The 19,735-nt window shown below is 41.7% G+C and overlaps 1 protein-coding gene across 1 annotated transcript in view; it reads left to right on the forward strand.

The window, feature by feature from the left end:
• LOC144595493 (serine/threonine-protein kinase 24) overlaps positions 1-18,444 on the forward strand; it is a 45,328-nt gene extending 26,884 nt beyond the window's left edge. Inside the window, exons 4-12 of the mRNA XM_078403020.1 lie at positions 5,256-5,312; positions 6,597-6,705; positions 6,785-6,942; positions 11,676-11,861; positions 14,989-15,134; positions 15,714-15,840; positions 16,346-16,414; positions 16,679-16,815; positions 17,869-18,444. Of these exons, the coding sequence (XP_078259146.1) occupies positions 5,256-5,312; positions 6,597-6,705; positions 6,785-6,942; positions 11,676-11,861; positions 14,989-15,134; positions 15,714-15,840; positions 16,346-16,414; positions 16,679-16,815; positions 17,869-17,902 (1,023 nt within the window). The 3' untranslated portion in view covers positions 17,903-18,444. The remainder of the gene's footprint in view (positions 1-5,255; positions 5,313-6,596; positions 6,706-6,784; positions 6,943-11,675; positions 11,862-14,988; positions 15,135-15,713; positions 15,841-16,345; positions 16,415-16,678; positions 16,816-17,868) is intronic.
• The last annotated feature ends 1,291 nt before the right edge of the window (positions 18,445-19,735 follow it).

A 19,735-nucleotide genomic window follows, 5' to 3' on the forward strand; every position in this document is an offset into this window, starting at 1 on the left:
CCACCCCACACCCCCACCACACACCCCCACCACACATACACAGCCAAAAACAGAAACAAAAACCATCCCAACACCGACACAAACAAAAAAAAAGAAAAAAAGACAACAGACTGCCAGAGAGCCGCAGCCGTTAGGCGCAGCCAACTCCTCCCAGCCATTAGAGGCAGATAACATGTTCCCAATGTTGGGGGAGTCCAGAACAAGGGGCCACAGTTTGAGAATAAGGGGTAGGCCATTTAGAACGGAGATGAGGAAGAACTTTTTCAGTCAGAGGGTGGTGAAGGTGTGGAATTCTCTGCCTCAGAAGGCAGTGGAGGCCAGTTCGTTGGATGCTTTCAAGAGAGAGCTGGATAGAGCTCTTAAGGATAGCGGAGTGAGGGGGTATGGGGAGAAGGCAGGAACGGGGTACTGATTGATAGTGATCAGCCATGATCGCATTGAATGGCGGTGCTGGCTCGAAGGGCTGAATGGCCTACTCCTGCACCTATTGTCTATTGTCTATTGTCTATTGCCTGGACTGCGGCAGAAGTGCTGCCCAGGTTTATTAACCATGACTTGTGGAATTTTGAGACGTAGCTTGGTAGCTTTTTGAATACCTCAGTAATAAGCTTCTAAAGACCAGAAACCCCTGGAAAGATAACAATGGGCTCACAAAGCAGACAATTATTATGGTGGGAAAAGGTCCTCTGGCAGTTTGGCACTGGAGAGATAATCCGAGAGTTACAAATCAGCACAAATTGCCTGGCGTTTCACCATCAACCTCTCTCACACTGACTGCTTCTGAACCTCCCATTGTCATGAAATTGCTGGGTTTGTGCCATTAATGCAAATTAATCCTTTTGCAGCCATTTGTTTCCAATAATTTGCTTTGGAAGGACCTGAATAATGTCCTGAAACTAGCCAGAGGGAGAAACTATCTTTTCTCTCAAGTGATCAATTGTTCTGAGGCATATTTTTATTAGTTTTTCTAATTTCTCTTTCAAACAGTTCCTTCATTCCACTCACCCCCCCATCCAATTATCCTTTGTTTTACACCATTTCTTACTCTGTTGTTTTTCTATCAATCTTTGGACCCTGCTCCTTTCTCCTCATTCACACACCTTCTCCTATCCCCGAGTCCCTCGTTTCCCTTTTATCTCCACTCCTTGTTCCTTTCCACTTTATCCTTTCTTCACATTTCACAATTCTCTCCTTGTCTGACATCTTCTGACTCCTTTTCACCTCTTGCCTTTGTCACTTACTCCACCTAGCCAATCGCCCCCTTCTCCCCCTCACCCATATTCACCCAACACTTGCCAGACTTTGTTCCACTTCCAGTTTTTTCCGCCTTACTATAATCAGTTTGAAGAAGGGTCCCAATCCAAAACGTCATCTGTCCATTCCCTGCACAGGTGATGCCTAATCTGCTGAGTTCCTTTAGCACTTTGTGTTTTGCTCTTGTGTGTCTATTTTCATCCAAATCATTTAAGGATGAGGTGGTGTCAGTATAAATCCATGCGGAATGCCACTAGCCATAAATCTCGAGTCAGAATAATGTCCCTCCTCCACTACCCTCTTGTCTCCTACCACCAAGCCAATTTTATACCATGTTACCAACTTGCCAGAGATCCTATGTGACTTAATATCCTGGAGCTTGTCAAATGTTTTACTCAAGTCAATGCAGACAGCATCTACTTTACTACTTTCATCAACTATCTTCATTGCCGCCTCAAAAATCTAACAGATTTGTGAAACAGAACCTTCCCAAACAAACCAATGCTCAATATCGTTGTAAGGCTATGCTTTTCCTAAAGTGAGTAAATCCTGTCCCTAAGAATCTTCTCCAATAATTTCCTTACCACTGATGTAAGCCTTTCTGGCCTGTAATTTTCTGGATTATCCCTGTAGCCTTTCTTAAACAAAAATATAACATTGGCTATTTTCCTGACTTCTGGCACCTTGCCTGTGGCTTAAAAGGGTGTAAAGTTCACTGTCAAAACTCCAGCAATCTCCTCTGCCTCCCACAATATTCCACGATAGATTCTATCAGGCCCTGAAGGTTAATTACCTTCATGTTTTTCAAGACCTCTGACACTACCTCCTCCTCAATACTGATATGCCCTAGAATGTCAACATATCAGTCCTTGGTGAAAACTGATGTGAAGCATTTATTTAGGACCTCATTCACTTTCTCTGGTTCAATGCATAATTTTTCTCCTTTCTCCTTCGGCAGACCTATGTTTTCCCTAGTTACCTTCTTGCTTCTAGTATACTTATTAAATGCCTTTGGATTCTCCAAAATCCCTCCAGCAATGAACATCTCATGCCCCTTTTATCTCTCCCAATTCCTTCTTTCTTTCCTGTTTCCTGTACATTCCAAGGAACAAAAGCTTTTTATTGTGCACATGACAATAAATTAAACTGAACTGAACTGAGCATTGCCTGATTTCAGCTTCCTGAACCTTCCTGAACTACAGTGCTGCCTTTTGCTTGCCTTTGTTTACATATGAATCAGGAGCAAGAGCTTTAGCCATTCTATAAAATCATGACAAACCTGATGGCAATTTCAACTCCATATCCCCTGCTACTCCCAGTAATCCAGGTTTAACATAGAACACACAGAACAGTACAGAGCAGGAATGGGCCTTCTGCCCAGCATGATGCAAAGTTAATCTCATCTGTCTGCACATGATCTATATCCCTCTATTCCCTGCACATCCATGTGCCTATCTAAAAATCTCTGAAATGCCACTATCATATCTACTTCTACCACCACCACCACGCGATCGAGACACCCATTATTGTCTGTGTAAAGATACTTGCCTGATATCTCTATTTTAAACTGTTCTGCCTATGGCCTTAAAGCTGTGCCCTCTAGTCATTTTTGATATACTTTTATCAGGTCTCCCCACAACCTTCAATGCTCCAGAGAAAACAATTCAAGTTTGTCCAATGTCTCCTTATAGCTGATGCCCTCTAATCCAGGCAGCACAGCAAGTCCACACCGGCCAACATGTCCCACCTGTACGCACGTGACCCATAGCCATCTAAAACTATCCTATCCATGTACCTGTCCAAACGTTTCTTAAACATAACAATAGTACCTGCCTCAACTCCCTCCTCTGGCAGCTCGTTCCATATTCCCACCACCCTTTGTTACAGGTTAAATTACTGGAATGTGATTTAAATTGTTGTAATATGATTTAGCCTATTGCAAGGCCATGAACAAATTTACAAATCTCTTTGGTCACCTTTTTATTTGTGTTAATAACAGTTTGACTTGCAGTACGATAGTGCCTTTCTTGCTGTTTGAATGACATCCGATGGACATTTGTTGTTGATTTGACTCAAATCAGTTACACATGATAGAGCAATTAACAAATGGATGGAAATTCCAGTGTGAAATGAAAAGTGGCAAGGAATTGAGATTTTAGAGGTAGAAAGCATTGCAATTTTCGCGAGTATGAATTTTATGTCAGATATTTAATAAGCTATTTCCTGCAAACCAATGCCAGCATCGCAAACTTACATTGATAGGCGGAGATTTGGGTGGGGCTTTGTACTGTGAATGAGCTTGAATGGGTATGCAGTAGTTACACGCAAGGAAATCTAGAGCATGGGTCTCAAAGTGGTGCAGCCAGTAAATGCTGCCGCACAGCAGTGCCTCAGATTTAATCTTGACCTCTGCTGTCTGTGTGGAGCTTGCACATTCTCCTGTGACTGCGTACGTTCCTACCGAGTGCTCTGGTTAATTGAATACTATAAATAGCCCTCGGTGTGCAGGTGAGTGGTAGAATCTGGGGTGTTGATGAGAATGTGGGAATGAAAATTAAAATAATTAAAATTAAAATGAGAGTAGTATAGAATTAATATAAATTGTGTGTTTGATGGTGGGTGCAGACTTTGTAGGCCGAAGGGTTTGTTTCCATGCAGTAGCAGTATGCAAACGAAGGATCAAACGAAGGATCAAATCCAGTGGAGAATTGGGAGAAACCCCATCAGTGGGAGTGCGATGTTAGTGTATCATGAGTGAATTATTCGGGCAGGTAGCCAACAGAGACTCGTAGAGAAGAGATCATTCAAGATGTGGAGAGCCTTATAGAAGTAGAGAAGTTGGGAGGTCGTGTTACAATTACATAAGACATTGGTGAGGCCACATTTTACGAGGATGTTGCCAGGACTAGAGGGTGTGAGCTATAGGGAGAGGTTGAGTAGGCTGGGTCTCTATTCCATGGAGCGCAGGAGGATGAGGGGAGATCTCATAGAGGTATAAAAAAATCATGAGAGGAATAGATTGGGTAGATGCACAGACTCTTTTGCCCTGAGTAGGGGAATCGAGGACCAGAGGACATAGGTTCAAGATGAAGGGGAAAAGATTTAATAGGAATCCGAGGGGTAACTTTTTCACACAAAGGATGGAACAAGCTGCCAGAGGAGGTAGTTGAGGCTGGGACTATCCCATTGTTTAAGAAACAGTTAGACAGGTACATGTATAGGACAGGTTTGGAGGGATATGGACCAAGCGCAGGCAAGTGCTAGTGTAGCTGGGACATTGTTGGCGGTGTGGGCGAGTTGGGCCGAAGGGCCTGTTTCCACACTGTATCACTCTATGACTCTATTTAGAGTATTGTGTTCCGTTTTTTCTCACCATGTTATAGGGAAGATTTTGTCAAGCTTGAAAAGGGCTCTGAGGCTTTAGCAGGATGTTGCCAGGACTCGAGGGACTGAGCTACAGGGAGAGATTGAGCAGGTTAGGGCTTTATTCCTTGGAGCGCAGGAGGATGCAGGGTGATCTTATAGAGGCGTACAAAATCGTGAGAGGAATAGATCGGATAAACGCAATCATTTGCCCAGAGTACGGGAACTGAGAACCAGAGGACATAGGTTTAAGGTGAGGGAAAAAAGATTTTATGGAAATCTGAGGGGTAACCTTTTTTACACAAAGGGTGGTGGCTATATGAAACAAGCTGCCGGAAGAGGTAGTTGAGGCAGGTACTTTTGCAACGTTTAATAAATATATATACAGGTATATAGATAGGGTTTGTTTAGAGGGATATGGGGCAAAACCAGGCAGGTGGGACTAGTTCAGATGAGGCATGTTGGGTGGCATGGGCAAATTGAGCCGAGGGGCCTGTTTCCATCCTGTATAACTCTATGGCATGGCTGTCAGTGGTGGAATGATGGAAATCAGAGATGTGTAAGAGTCCAGTGCTTCATGTTCCTTGTTAACGTGATTCACAATATATTTTTTTGATAATTGTTTCTTTCATGCACAGGATACAAAATTGTGGATTATAATGGAATATCTAGGTGGTGGCTCTGCCTTAGATTTGGTAAGTACATGGAAAAAAATTGTAATTAAATATATGGAAATCTGGGACATGTTCGGCCAGATTTGGAGTAATGAAACTACAGGGTATGTTATAGATTGCTATTTTTTTGTTACTTTTAAACCATTTTTCTGCAGTACAATGCAATGAAGATTGTAAGTCAGTGAAGTATTCGGATTTTTAGAAGTATATTGACAAAATCAAAGTTGGAGCAATTTACATTTGTTTCATCCTTATTGTAATTGGAAGTACATTTTCCTCCATGAGGGCAGGAGGTTGCTTGTTATCGCCTTGACTCATTTGTGCTGCTGCCTTACGGCTCCATTCACCTGGGTTTAAACCTTGCCTCTGGTGCTGTTAGTGTCAAGTTTGCACTAGTTCCTGTGACCACAAGAATTTCACCCGGGTGCTCCAGTTTTCTTTTGCAGCCCAAGGCGTGCTGATTAATCGTCTATTTTAAACTGAGTGTTATATGATGGTGGAACATTCGGGAGAATTAGTGAGCACATGAAAGAGAATAAATTTCTGGGAAATAATCTGGGATTAATGGATTGCCCTAATAGGGTAATATTCTAAGTCGTAAAGAAATGCAATATAATATTTGCATTGGAAACATGTACGTAATGGAAAGTTTTTAAAATATAGATGGAATTAATAGATTTGAATGGGAAATTATAAGTAAATGACTGAGGAATAGAAAAATATGTTGAAGGTAGAGAAACAAGGTACAAACAACATTCATTTAGATAGGCTCTCTGCCCACTTACCTTACTTCAGGTAAGATGCATTGGCTTTGGAGGAGGTGCAGTGCAAGTTCACCAGAATAATAATACAAGATGTGAAAGAGATGTGGCAGCATTTTGACTGTCTTGTATTCCCTGGTGTAAAGCATTAAGGGGTAATCGTTGGAGCTAATGAAGGATTTGATGGGGTTGGAGGGAAGAACTATTTCCTCCAGAAGGGAGAGTTGAAAAGGAGTCATAACCTTAAAGCTAGAGCCAGGCTATTTAGGAGCAATATCACCAAACATGTTATCTCACAAATTTAGTAGTGAAAAGCTGGATCTCTTTCCACAAAAAGCCATGATGTTTAGGGGTTAATTGCAGTCTTCCAATTTAAGGCGATCAGATTTTCGTTGGGCAAGTCAGTGAAAGGATTTATAGAATCAAGGTGTGTTAAAATGAAGATCGTGATCTAACCTGAGGGACAGAATGACGACGTACTCCTATGAAACATTCCAGTAAAATTTTCCTATAATGCAGTGTTATTGTATATTTTTCTCTGCAGTTAGAACCTGGAACACTGGATGAATATCAGATTGCAACAATACTAAGGGAAATATTAAAAGGTCTTGAATATTTGCACTCGGAAAAGAAAATCCACAGGGATATCAAAGGTAAGAAAATGCAGAGATAATGTTCAATCTGATGAGTGTGCAGGAATCTCTTGTTGATTGTGCTTTCAATTTTTTCCAGCGGCCAATGTCTTGTTGTCTGAGCAAGGTGAAGTTAAGCTGGCAGATTTTGGAGTTGCTGGTCAGCTGACCGATACACAGATAAAGCGAAATACTTTTGTGGGTACGCCGTTCTGGATGGCACCTGAAGTTATCAAACAGTCAGCATACGATTCCAAGGTATGAACTTCTGGATGTATTACTTCTGGATGTCATCACCCCGTGTTGTTGGGCTTTGCTCGCAATGTTAACATTTATTACTTGGTCCCAAATGTCCTTGAGCTAGTGGCTTAGAGTCATAGAGTCATACAACGTGGAAACAGGCCCTTTGGCCTAGCTTGCCCACACCGATCAACATTTCCCATCTACACTAGTCCCACCTGCCTGCATTTGAGCAATATCCCTCTAAACCTGTCCTATCCATGTACCTTTCTAATTGATTCTTAAACGTTGCAATAGTCCCTACCTCAACTACCTCCTGTGGCAGCTCATTTCATACACCCACCGCCCTTTGTGTGAAAAGGTCACCCCTCAAAATTCCTATTAGATCTTACCCCCTGGGTCACTTCAGACTCCATTTAAGGAGGAGGCGAGGATGGGAGAATTCCTTTTCTAAAATACATTTTGATATTTTATACCAGATGAGTGTTCAAGCAATCCTGTCGTTTCATGTGCCCCATTACTGGCATCTTTTTATTCTGCATTTATTTCATTAACAATATAAATTCTCCAACAGTTATTGTGGTGGGAATTTGAATGCATGTTCCCAGATCTCTGGGTTACTCTCCAGCAATATTTGATAAAACCTCTCCTGTGCCTCAGCCTATCTTAGTATCAGTATCATTATTTTGCCTTTTGGTTACCACCCTTTGCGAACATGCACTATCCAAGACTCTGCCTTTCAAGCCCTGACTCATCCTGTTCCCTTTTGTGTCGACTCGTGTGTTCAAGTGCCATTGTGGCTGTTTGTGGAACCTCATCGCATCCTACTTTATATTTTCTCTGTTCCTCAAATGTTGTCCTCTTGCATATTCCTGGTTTCACCACAGCGAGCAAAACTGCTACTTCGCTGCAAAAGTCCCAGGTTCAATGCCGACTTTGGATGTTGTCTGGGTGGCGATTGCATGCTCTTATTATGACCACGTGGATCTCCGTGGCAAGGTCTGGTTTCCTCCCAAATGCTAAAGACATCCGATTGGTATATTTAATTGGCCACCCTGGGCTATCCCTTGCCGTGAAATCTGGAGGGAGTTTGTTGGGAATGTGGGGGAAATGAAAAAAAACTGGGATGAATGCGGGATGAATGTAAACAAATGGTTGATGGTTGGCAGGGACTTAAGAGAGTCAAGATTGTTTAATTGACATCTGCACCCACAATGGAACAATGAAATGCTTATTTGCTGCAGCTGTACAGGCCTATTATTGCAATAACACACAAGTTAATATTCAATAATCAATAATATAAATTAAAAATCAGTAATACAAGGTGACCAGACCATAAAAGTTCAAAACCAAAGTACAAAGTGCAATCAAAACAAAGTCCACAGTAGATTATAGTTGCTGAGGCAGGGTTGTGGTTAGTGTTGTGCAGTGTTCAAGAGCCTGATGGTTGCCTGGAAGAAGCTGAACCTGGAGGTCATGGTTTTCAGGCTCCTGTACCACCTTCCTTTTTAGTAGTAGTTAGATGAGAGTGTGTCCAGAGTGGTGTGGCTCTTGAGTGATATCTGCTGCCTTTTTGTGGTGGCGCCTCTTGTAGATACCTTTTGACTATTGCGGAGGTCATAACCCGTGATGGTCTGGTCAATGTCTATCACTTTCTGCAGTCTTCGTTCCGCGGTGTTGAGTTACCAAAGCAGACTATGATGCGACAGGTCAGTATTCTCTTTACTGAACACCTGTAGAAGTTCAATAGAGTATTTGGCGACAAACCAGATCTCAGTCTTCTAAAGAGGTAGAGACATTGATGAGCTTTCTTTGTGATTATATCAATGTGCTGAGCTCAAGACAGATATTCAGAGATATGCATGTCCAGAAACTTGAAGCTGCCGATTCTGTCCTCCATCGATCGTCCTGTTGGTGAAGACGGATTCGTAGATCCTCAGCTTTCCTTTCTTAAAATCAACAATCAGTTCCTTGGCCTTGCTAATGTAGAGAGATGTAAGATTGTTGTTCTGGCACTATTTAATCAGATTATCAATCTCCCTCCTGTAATCAGTTACCTGCAAATACTGTAATCAGTATTGCCTGCAAATTTAACGATAACATTGGAGCTGTATCTGGTTACACAGTCATGGTTATAGATAGAATAGAGCAGAGGACTGCATATACAGACTTGAGGTGTTCCTGGGTTGATGGTTATCAAAGAGGAAGTGTTACCAATTCGTAATTATTGTGGTTTGATGATGAGGAAGTCGAGGATCCAATTGAATTGGGACGAGCAGAGACCCGATTCTCTGAGTTTGCTGATTAAAGTTAGAGGGGATGACGGTATTGAATGCTGAGCTGGAGTCAATGAACAACTGCCTGACACACATGTTCTTATTGACTTAAGGGGTTATCTGTAGGTCCCATCGCTGTACGATTGTATCACCAGTGTTAATTCCTTCAGTTGACGAAGTTCCTCTTAAACCTCTGTATCTTTGTTAAACCTTTCAAATGTTAAAAACTTCCTCTTTTTTTGACCCCATCCCCTTAAGTGGCTTGGTGTTTGCATCATACTAATGCTCTGCCTTCTCTGTAAGCAAGAATCTTGGTCAAACTATAGTGGTTGAGTGAATGCAAGCACAGAACTGCTCAGACAGTGGCAGATATGCACTTAAGGAAAGGCTGGGTAGGATATTCAATAGTATGCAATAAGCTTTTATAAAACACGGGTTTAGACCTCAGCTAGAGTATTGTGTTAATTCTGGACATCAGACTTGTAGAATGATAGAACATAGAACAGTGCAGCACAAGAACAGGCCCTTCGACCCACAATGTCTGTGCCGAACATAATGTCAAGAACAACTCTTACCTCTCTGCATGTATCCATGTCCCTCAATTCCCTACATATCCATATGCTTATTCAAAAGTCTCTTCAATACCACTATCAGCATCAACTATATCCCCTGGCAGTGTGTTCAAGGCACTCACTACCCTCTGTGTAAAAAAAACTTGCCCCGCACTTCCCCTTTAAACTTTGCCCCTCTCACCTTAAAGCTATATCCTCGAGTATTGATTTTTCCATCCTGGGAAAAGGGTTCTGACTGCCTACCCTATCTATCCCTCTCAGAATTTTATATACTTCTATCAGGTCTTCCCGCAACCTCCGGCATTCCCCCCCCCCCAAAATCCAAGTCTGTCCAGCCTCTCCCTCTAGCTAATACTACCTCATCCAGGCATCATTCTGGTAAAACTGTGCACCTTTGCTAAAGCCGCCACATCCTTCCTGTAATAAGCCAACTAGAACTGCACACACTACTCCAAGCGTGGCCTAACCAAATTCCTATGAAGCCACATCAATTATGACCTTTATTCCTGTTATTGAAATCACAAGAGAGATATGGGATTTCATTTCTCTTGAATGGATGGAGAAGCTAGGTTTGTTCTCAGTTTGTTAAAATTGTGCTCAAAAACAAGATTTTACCTGGATTAAATACGGTGAAACATGAGACGGCTTCAAACCCTGATGCAGTTTTGACTCAAAACATCAACCATTCCTTTCCACTCACAGATGCTGTTCGAACCACTGAGTTCCTCCATCAGGTGACTTGTTAAATATGGGAAAACTGTTTTCAGTGGCAGGAAGGTTGATAACCAGAGGAACTGATCTGATAATTGATAGAAGCCGCAAAGACAGGAGTATTTTTTATTTTATCTACATAGTAGATTGGTACAGTACATAGAACAGTGCTGCAGAATACTTCGGCCCACAATGTTTGTGCTGAACACGATGCCTAGCTGAACTCATCTAATCTGTGTACGGTTTGGAATGCACTGCAGAAACAATGGTCAGGTAGTAACTTACAAAAGTGAATTGGATAAATCCTTGTACAGATAGATTGGGCCAAACATCCTCTGTGATGATCAGTGAAATTAATAGAGGTGTATTCTGCAGCAAGGGGACACCGGGAGGCATGGTGACGCAGCGGTAGAGTTGCTGCCTTACAGCATTGGAGACCCGGGTTTGATCCTGACTACGGCTGCTGTCTATACAGAGTTTGTACGTTTCCCCCGTGACCGCATGGATTTTCTCCGAGATCTTTGGTTTCCTCCCACACCCCAAAGACATACTGGTTTGTAGGTTATTTGGCTTAGTATAAATTTAAATTGTCCCTAGTCCCTAGGGTAATGTTAATGTGCACACTCGGTAGGCTGAAGGGTTTGTTTCCATGCTGTAGCACTAAATGAACTAAATTAAAGTAAACCAAACTAAACAGAACGTTTGTTTCTATGCTGTGGTTCATGCATCAATCCTCCACTGGTTTTACTTCACAGATGGGTGAAAATAATCCCATAATTCATGGTCAATGGACCCCTCAGTGTAGGTTCTGAGAACAGATCCCATTCTTGAGTTGGAATCTGTGTTGAATTGAAAGATCTGTTCATAAGGAAATGGAAAGTGTCCTTCGTTAACTTCAATCCCCCCTTGATGGGTTTTGCCGTTTATAAAATAGTTGGAACTGTTGAACACTCCCAGACATTCTGGTGGGCACCACTGAGTAGCATCTCAACCAGATACGCCAGCAAGTAATCTGACTACAATAGGCAAGAACTTGTATTTCGGACATTAGTAGAGAGGAACATGCAGAATGGATAACTTGGCAGCTTGAAACAGTAATAATGCCTTTCACAACATGCACTTATGAGCATTTAAAAACAAAACTCGTATGACAGTGATAATATAATTTGCCTTTCTTGTTCTGCTTGTATAGGCTGACATCTGGTCCTTGGGAATAACAGCAATAGAACTTACAAAAGGAGAACCTCCACATTCGGAGTTGCATCCAATGAAAGTTTTATTCCTTATTCCGAAGAACAATGCACCAACGTTGGAGGGAAATTACAGCAAACCCTTAAAAGAATTTGTGGAAGCATGCTTGAATAAAGAACCGAGTTTTGTAAGTAAATTCTAAGATAAATTTATTGGGTTTTTTTCCAAGGAAAGGGAAGGGTGAGTTTGAGAACTTTGACTGCTGTTTTTCAAAACGAGTTATTTCTATTTGCCTGTAGTTCGTTTCCATGATTCCATTGGCATCATACTAAAGGTTTTCACTGGATGATACACTTATCTCGGTGTCAGATATTCCACTATCAAGAATCTAGACTAGCTCTCCACTGCTGTACTAAGGGAGTGCTGCAGTGTTAAAGGTTTTGCCATTGTGAGGGTACAGAGCTGGAGAAATACAGACTCAAATTGTCCAGCCTCTCTTGATAGAATAACACTCTCATCCGAGAACATAACCCGTGGGATCACATTTGGACTCTCTCCAACGTTATTTTATCCTTTTTTTTAGGTATGGGCGCCTAAACTGTGGCCTCGCCAACATCCTGTACACCCTTCCTATTCTTAAGTCCAGGTATAGGATTTTGACCTGAAATGTTCACAGTTCTATAGCCCCTCCCCCCCGAAGCTGCTTGACCTGTTGAATTCCTCCACCAGATTGTTCGTTGCTCTAGATTCCAGCACCTGCAATCTCTTCTGTCTCCCTGTTCTTAAACTGCACACCTTTTGCAATAAAGGTCAATATTCCTTTTTGCTTTCTTAACTATTTGTTGGGCTGCCTGCAAACATTTGTTTGGGAGCTTGCTATTTGTGGATTTGCTGCTCCGTTTCCTACATATCAGCACTGACTGCATTTCAAAAAGGTTTTGATAACTATAAAGCATTTGGAACTTGAAGGTGCCACAGGGTTTTTATGGTAATTAATGACATATTTTTATCTCCTTTTCCTCTCTAGCCTTTCTCAATATCACCACCTATCTACTTATCCCCCTTTCACCTGTATCCACCTATCACTTGCCATGTGTTGCTGCATCCCACCTCTCTTTTCCAGATTTCTCCCCCTACCCCAACAGTCTGAAGAAGGGCCTGTTATCTTTCCATTCCCTCCGCGGATGCTGTCTGACCTGCTGAGTTCTTCCAGCATGTTGCTTTTGCTTAAGATTCCAGCGTTTGCAGTTTCTTGCGTCATCAAAATTCAGGATTTAATGAAGGTTTTCATATGGGCAGGCTTCAAGTCACTTTGCTACAGGTTAAATACAGTTCTGTGCCTGAATGCCAACTTAAATTTGAATGGGAACATCAAGTCAATGTAAACCACGTCAGAAAATGAAATAATGAATGGTTTGCATTTAAGTGGAAGATTTCATAACTACAAAATACTTTGTGTTTTGAAATGTTGTCAATGCTTCAGAAAGCTCTGAGCATTATTATGTACCGTGATAGAATAATTAGAATAACCTGTATTTAGATTGTATTTACATAGCACTCTAATACAGTAAAATATCCCAAGGCATGATCATCTATATATATATTTCTAAAACTCTCATCTTGTTCGTTTGTTTGATTGTTTATATCCGAAATACAGCCAAAACGGTACATGATAGCGCAACAATTTTAGGCCCATCCTACTCACCATTCACCTGCAGTCTCGATTGATCAAGCTTTCTTACATTTTAAAAGCAATTAACTTAATAAACTTTAATAAATGCGCTCTCCCACCTCCCTCCCCTCCACCCCCACCGGGAGGACCGGCGCCCGTCCCGGCATGCCCCGCACCTGACCTTCCTCCCATGGTGCAGCGCGGCGGCAGAGGGTCAAAGAAGATGGCCATCGCCGTTAAGCTGCTGCTGCAGGAGAGGTTTGCACTCAATGGGGCCACGGCTCGCGATGGCCGCCCAGGGCCGGTGTGAGTGGTTCCTTTTCCTCTTCCCCCCTCGCCTGCCCCCGGCCGGCAACGGGTCCACGGATCGTCAGTTGGGGATTGACTGCGGGGCACAAAGAAGAGGTATGGACGGAGGGTTGGCAGTCCTGCAGGAGAGGTTTGGACCCACCGGGGGTTGCCGGGCCCGCAGGAGAGGTTTGGACCCGGGGTGGAGGGGTTGTCAGAGGGAGAGAATGGGAGGCACACCCACGGAAAGATCTGAAAATGGGGGTAAGAATTCAAAACCTGAGGCACTGCTGAATCAGGAGCTGATGCAGAGCAGCAAGCACAGCCATGATTAAGCAAAGTAACAAGTGTGTCAACATTTACCACGGTCACCCTGCCAGAGAGCTGATGTTGAGAAATGATAGATTTTGTTTTTGTGTTTCAAAAGTATACTGAGGCGTGAATCAGAAAAAAAGGAGGCATCTTTATCACGTATAGGCAGCTGGGATCAAGTGAGTCCCTTGAGGAATATAAGAAATGTTATTAAAAAATCAGGAGGGTAAAAAGAGGAAATGCAATGGCTCATTTAAAGATCAAGGTAAATCCTCAGGGATTTTACAGGTAGATTAGGAGCAATAGGGTAACAAGGGAGAGAATATGCTACCTTAAGGAACAACATGGTCGTCTATGTGTTCAGTCACAGTTCATTGATTAAGTGTTAAATGAATACTTCTCACCTGCATTTACTGAGAACAAATTCATGAAGGAAAGGCATTTCGGGGAATGGGTAATGATGACACATGAATAACACATGATGATGTGTTGGACTATATCCGAATGACAAAAGAGGAGATGCTAACAGTCTAAAGAATATCAAGGTGGATAAATCCCCAGGGCCTGACCAAATGTATATTCGGACATTGCGAAAAACTAGGGAAGAAATTGCTGAGGCCCTAGCAGAAATATTTGAATCATATGTAGACGAGGAGGTACCAGAACATTGGAGGGTACTTGATTTTGTACCTTTATTTAAGAAGGACGGCAAGGACATACCAGTGAACTACATGCTGGTATGCCTTACATCAGTGGTGGGGAAGTTACTGGAGGGGATTCTGAGGGACAGGATCTACCAACATATGGATAGGCAAAGATTGATTAGGGACAGTCAGAATGGTCAATTGTCTCTCAAATTTGATGGTTTTTTTAAGGTCACCAAGAGGATTGACGAGGTCAGGGTCTTGGACATTATATGGATTTTAGCAAGGTCTTTGACAAGGTTCAGTGTGGTAAACACAGATAAATGGGAGTAGCAGAATGGCTTGTTTCTGAGGTGAATGACTCTTGGAGTAACCAATATTTTGTTTACTTTCTTAAGAGACCTACAGCAAAAGAATTACTGAAGCACAAGTTTATAATCCGAAATTCCAGAAAGACTTCTTACTTGACGGAACTGATTGACCGGTACAAGAGGTGGAAGGCAGAGCAAAACCACGAAGACTCCAGCTCGGGGGAATCTGATTCGTAAGTGTTGCTGTGACACAATCACATACTGCAATGGTGCTTCAAATAAAACATGCTCAGTTATATGATGAATGTAATATTACACAGCTTTCATTGGAAAGACAGTTCAGAAGTAGGCCAATAGATCTATGCTGATTCTAGTGGCAGACCCGGAAGTTGACTATTTCCCTCTGTGCAGATGCTGCCTGAGATGCTGAGTTTTCCATCATTTTCTTCCTTTGGGTCAGATTTATAACATCCACATTTATTTTTTTAATTTTCATTTATGTACTGATACACTTTGGTGTCTAGAGTAGGGATCTCATTTTGATATGCTGGTATAATTGCTCTGAAGTTTCCACCCTCTTTACTTCATCTCACCCGATCAGAGTATCTGCCTATTTATTCACCAAGCTTTTGTTTGATTACACTTCTATGAAATGGCAGATATCATGTAAAAAGTGCTGTATAAATGCAAATATATATGGCAGCAGCTTTCTTACTTACTGAAATTGCCTTCTGTTGGTTCAGGCGGATGGTTTTGCCATGAGGGCATTTTGTCGAATGAGTGAATCAGTAATGGCTTTCTTTAAACATTAGGGAGGCTGATGGACAAGCATCTGGAGGGGAAGATACAAGTGACTGGATCTTCACAATCAGAGAGAAGGACCCATCCAAGCTGCAGAATGGAGCTGCTCAGCTAGACAAGCTCAACGAGAGCGATCAGGTACAATCAATCTTGGCCTTAAGATTGACCAACAATTATTTTACAAAAATATTTTCTTATTGCTGTTACAGTGCAGGCAGGTGGGTACGGTGAATTTCAGGGGTTTAGCTGAATTAAACCTGTCAATGTATGTATAGCATGCAAACTAAACGTGATTGCCAAAGGGACCCTGGGAGATTTATATGGTGTCAGGAATGTAGCCTGAGCATTGTAGGGTGGGTGTTGCTCTCCCTGAAGCAGGGTAGATTTGACAGGTGGTCATATAAACAAATAAATATGTAGAAACACTTTAATCAGCGAGTGGCTGGTCTGGAATTCACTGTCACATAGTAAGTCAGCTAGCGTGGTTGATTTTAAAGGGAGTCTGGGTCTACACATGCCAACAGCCTTTATTAATATACAAACAAAAATTAGTTCCTCTCTACCCACTATTGAGTTCCTCTGAAGCACAGTTACAGTTTACAAGTCTGGTGTTTAACTGCTAAACATTAACTTATTTTGTTAGGTACAAGATGCTCCAAAGCAATCACAATCTCGATGTTTACCTACAATTATTTCTCCATTATTTACTGAGGTAAGGAAACATCACTTATATGAGTTTAATTAAGGGAATGTATTGACTGAATATTCCTATTTATTTTCACACACCTGAACTGTATTGATTGATGGAATTGCATTCTGATATATTGATTCATGTATGTTGTAAGCATATGAATTGATTGATGCATGTTCCGTTTAATTGATTGAAACACTATCCCTCTGCGTTGGGTGGTTGGCGGACGTGAGCCTTGCGTTGGGTGTTCGTAGCGTGTTAATTGATTGATGGACATCATTTCAGCTCAAGGAGAAGAACCAAGCAGGTCGAGGATATACCGAAGCAGTAGATGAACTGAGGGAGGCCTTTTTTTTGGTAGAAGAAGCTTGTCCGGGGATTTCTGATACACTCGTGAGCCAGCTTGTGCAAAGACTTCAGAGGTATTTTCTATTATTGTTAAGATGATAGTTAAGTATTTAAACAAATTTGTTTTTTACAAACTTCAGTTCAGCCATTCGAATCGTGTTAAGTGAGCCTGAATCGCCAAAATTTCCATTGTTTTCTTGTGTCATTAGAAATATTTAAAGTTAAGATATGCCGTTTCCTACTTTCTGACATTGAATTCCTTAAGACAAGTTTACACACATTTCATCAGCTATCAGCATTAATGATCAGAGAGCTGATTGAATGCTGGAATGTGAATCTATGTGTATCTAGTGGACTGACACGCAAAAGGGTAGGATTTATGTTACAGCTGCATGAAGTCTGGTAGACCCTACTTGGAGCAGTGAATGGGTCTGGGCAACAATCTTGGGGAGGGTGCAGTGGCTCTGGAGGAAAAGCAGCAGAGAACGTTGTCTAGACTTTAAAGATTAAGTTGACAGAGAGGTCATATCGGATTGTATCCCTTAGAATTTAGGAAATGAGGAAGGTGATTGGATTAAACTTTTCAAGACGCTATGGGAAACTGGAGTGGCAGTGCCTATTTACGCCGGTTGTAGACTCTATAATGAAGTTTTCCGATGCCCTTTGATGTCTTTAGTCAAGATCTTATTTCATAGAAAGCAAATGTCATAAATAACTGTGTAATCTCCTGAACTGATTTTGATAGCCTGAGGGAGTTAGTGGGAGTACTTTCTTCCTTTATTAATCCTGAGCTTTTTATAGTTATATATACTTGTACGTCTCCATTTTGTTTGTTCAAGTTACACAAAACAGTTGGTATCCAATACTAGAGTCATTAAGAGAATGAACAAAAGGTCATAAGCCAGCTATTGACTGACAGCAAAATATATATCTAGTATGTGTAGGAAAGAACTGCAGGTACTGGTTTAAATCAAAGGGAGACACAAAATGTTGGAGTAACTCAGCGGAACAGGCAGCATCTTTGGAGAGAAGGAATGTGTGACGTATATAGGCATTATGTGCCTATATATCTAGTATGTTACTGATACATAAAGGTAAAATGTAATTTTTGACATTTCTATTTGCAGATATTCATTAAGTGGTGCTGGTTCGTCCAACTGAAGATTCATGTTCATATCTTGAAAGACGATGCCGCCTAGATTGAGGAGGTGCTCTTACAGTGATCACACATAACAAGTTTGCAAGAGTTTTCCTGTCATAGGTTATCCACTGGGCAAACAACATCAAAAGATGAAGTCTCTCAGAGCAATCGCCAGCCAGTTTGTGCTGCTTAATGCAATTAGTTTTTATCAATTTCTACCATAGTGCACATTTTCAGGTGGAATGAATACCCACCAATTATTTTTTTTAAGTTTTGTTTTGTATCCCAAATTGTATATTTAGGAGTGGGATCTGGAAAATGAAACCTCTGCAGTGCCTCAGGTAACCTGCTTTTCGTTGATGATTATTACTGGGAGACGGAGAGGTTCTCGATAGTTTGTGTACATTTGTATATAGAATCATTTTTACTGAAGATGCAAATCTTGAGAGTGCATTAAGAGTGGGACTGTCTTACTGAACAGTCTCTTCTGTGTCGGCGATGACCTGCTTAAACTCTGCTTCTGAGGTGGCTCAAGAGACCAATGCAGACTCCGCCACGGTAGGGGAAGGGAGGGGGGGGGGGGATGGGGGTTGGCTCAGGTAGCGTTTGGCAGGGCGAGGGGGTTGGGGGTGTGTTCAGGGGGGTTGTGCACTCCTTCTGCTGTTTGCTCTTAGCCTCCACTTGCTCCTGTCATAAAGACTCGAGGTGCTCAGTGCCTTCCCCGGAAGCTGCTTCTCCAAATTAGTCATAGTAATTGTACAAATCACATCAACAACGGATTGCTTTTGTGGATATTGTTCTGTGGGTGAATTTCTGAAAGGGCCATCATTAAATATTGCCTTGATTATATACCTGTATTGATTGAATAATGTTCCAGTTACTTTTTTTTTTGTTACTTTCAATACCATGCCATTTTTATAATGTTAATACCCATCTTGGATGGTGTCCGTCCGGTTGCTTTATAGTATTTTCTCGTTTTTCTTTTGTTCAATTGAATTACTTTATGAAATCTGGCACCTTTACATGACGGAAGCTGAACATCACCATCAGAGTTTTGTTTATGTCGCTAGCAAGAGTTGAGAATGTCAAAGCACAGTCACGTTTTCTTTGATCTTTTGCATGGTTTCCATATTAATTCAAACAAAACGAGATGACCATGTGTCCTCTTACTCCTCTTAGTAAGTCTCTTGCATGAGAAAATCTGTGGCTATCAAGATAATATCTGTCCCGTTAAGGAACACTTGGCCTGGATCTTACGGATTTCCTTGTATAATGGCTAATAGTCACTTTACTCGTGCCCTTTCACATCAGCTGTTTTGACCTGGTGAAGTGACTTCTGCCAAAGTCAAACCAATGAGTCCGAGGCAAATAGGTATGAACAATATTTTCCGCATCAGAAAGTTGGATTCTCATGTGCTTTAGAGTGTGTGCCAGCACCTGACTTCAGATGTTTCCATATTAAAATGTGTGAGCAAATGTCAGGCTGTTGAGAAGGAGAGGCTGCATGGCCTCAGCAGTGTTGAATCTAACTAAGTAGGCCAAATCACACATTGTGTGTACCAAAAAGCATTGATCAGCTGAGAACCACTTGAATGTCCCATTTAAGAAACCTCCAATCAGAAATGCAAAAAGTTGTAGATGCTGGAATTTGAAATAAAAATAAAGCACTGGAATGATTCGGCAGATCAGGTGACATCTGTGGAAAGAGAAATGGGTACCGTTTTATGTCTGGAATCCTTCAAAAACAGAGTGTAGTGTAGGAAGAAAAGGAGAATGGGTAAGGCAATTTCTCTGATAGGATAATGTAACCGCTAAAGGGCAATTTAGCTCCTTTGTCTGTCTCATGCATTGCT

This window comes from Rhinoraja longicauda, chromosome 7 (assembly GCF_053455715.1).
Source record: "Rhinoraja longicauda isolate Sanriku21f chromosome 7, sRhiLon1.1, whole genome shotgun sequence".
NCBI lineage: Eukaryota > Metazoa > Chordata > Chondrichthyes > Rajiformes > Arhynchobatidae > Rhinoraja > Rhinoraja longicauda.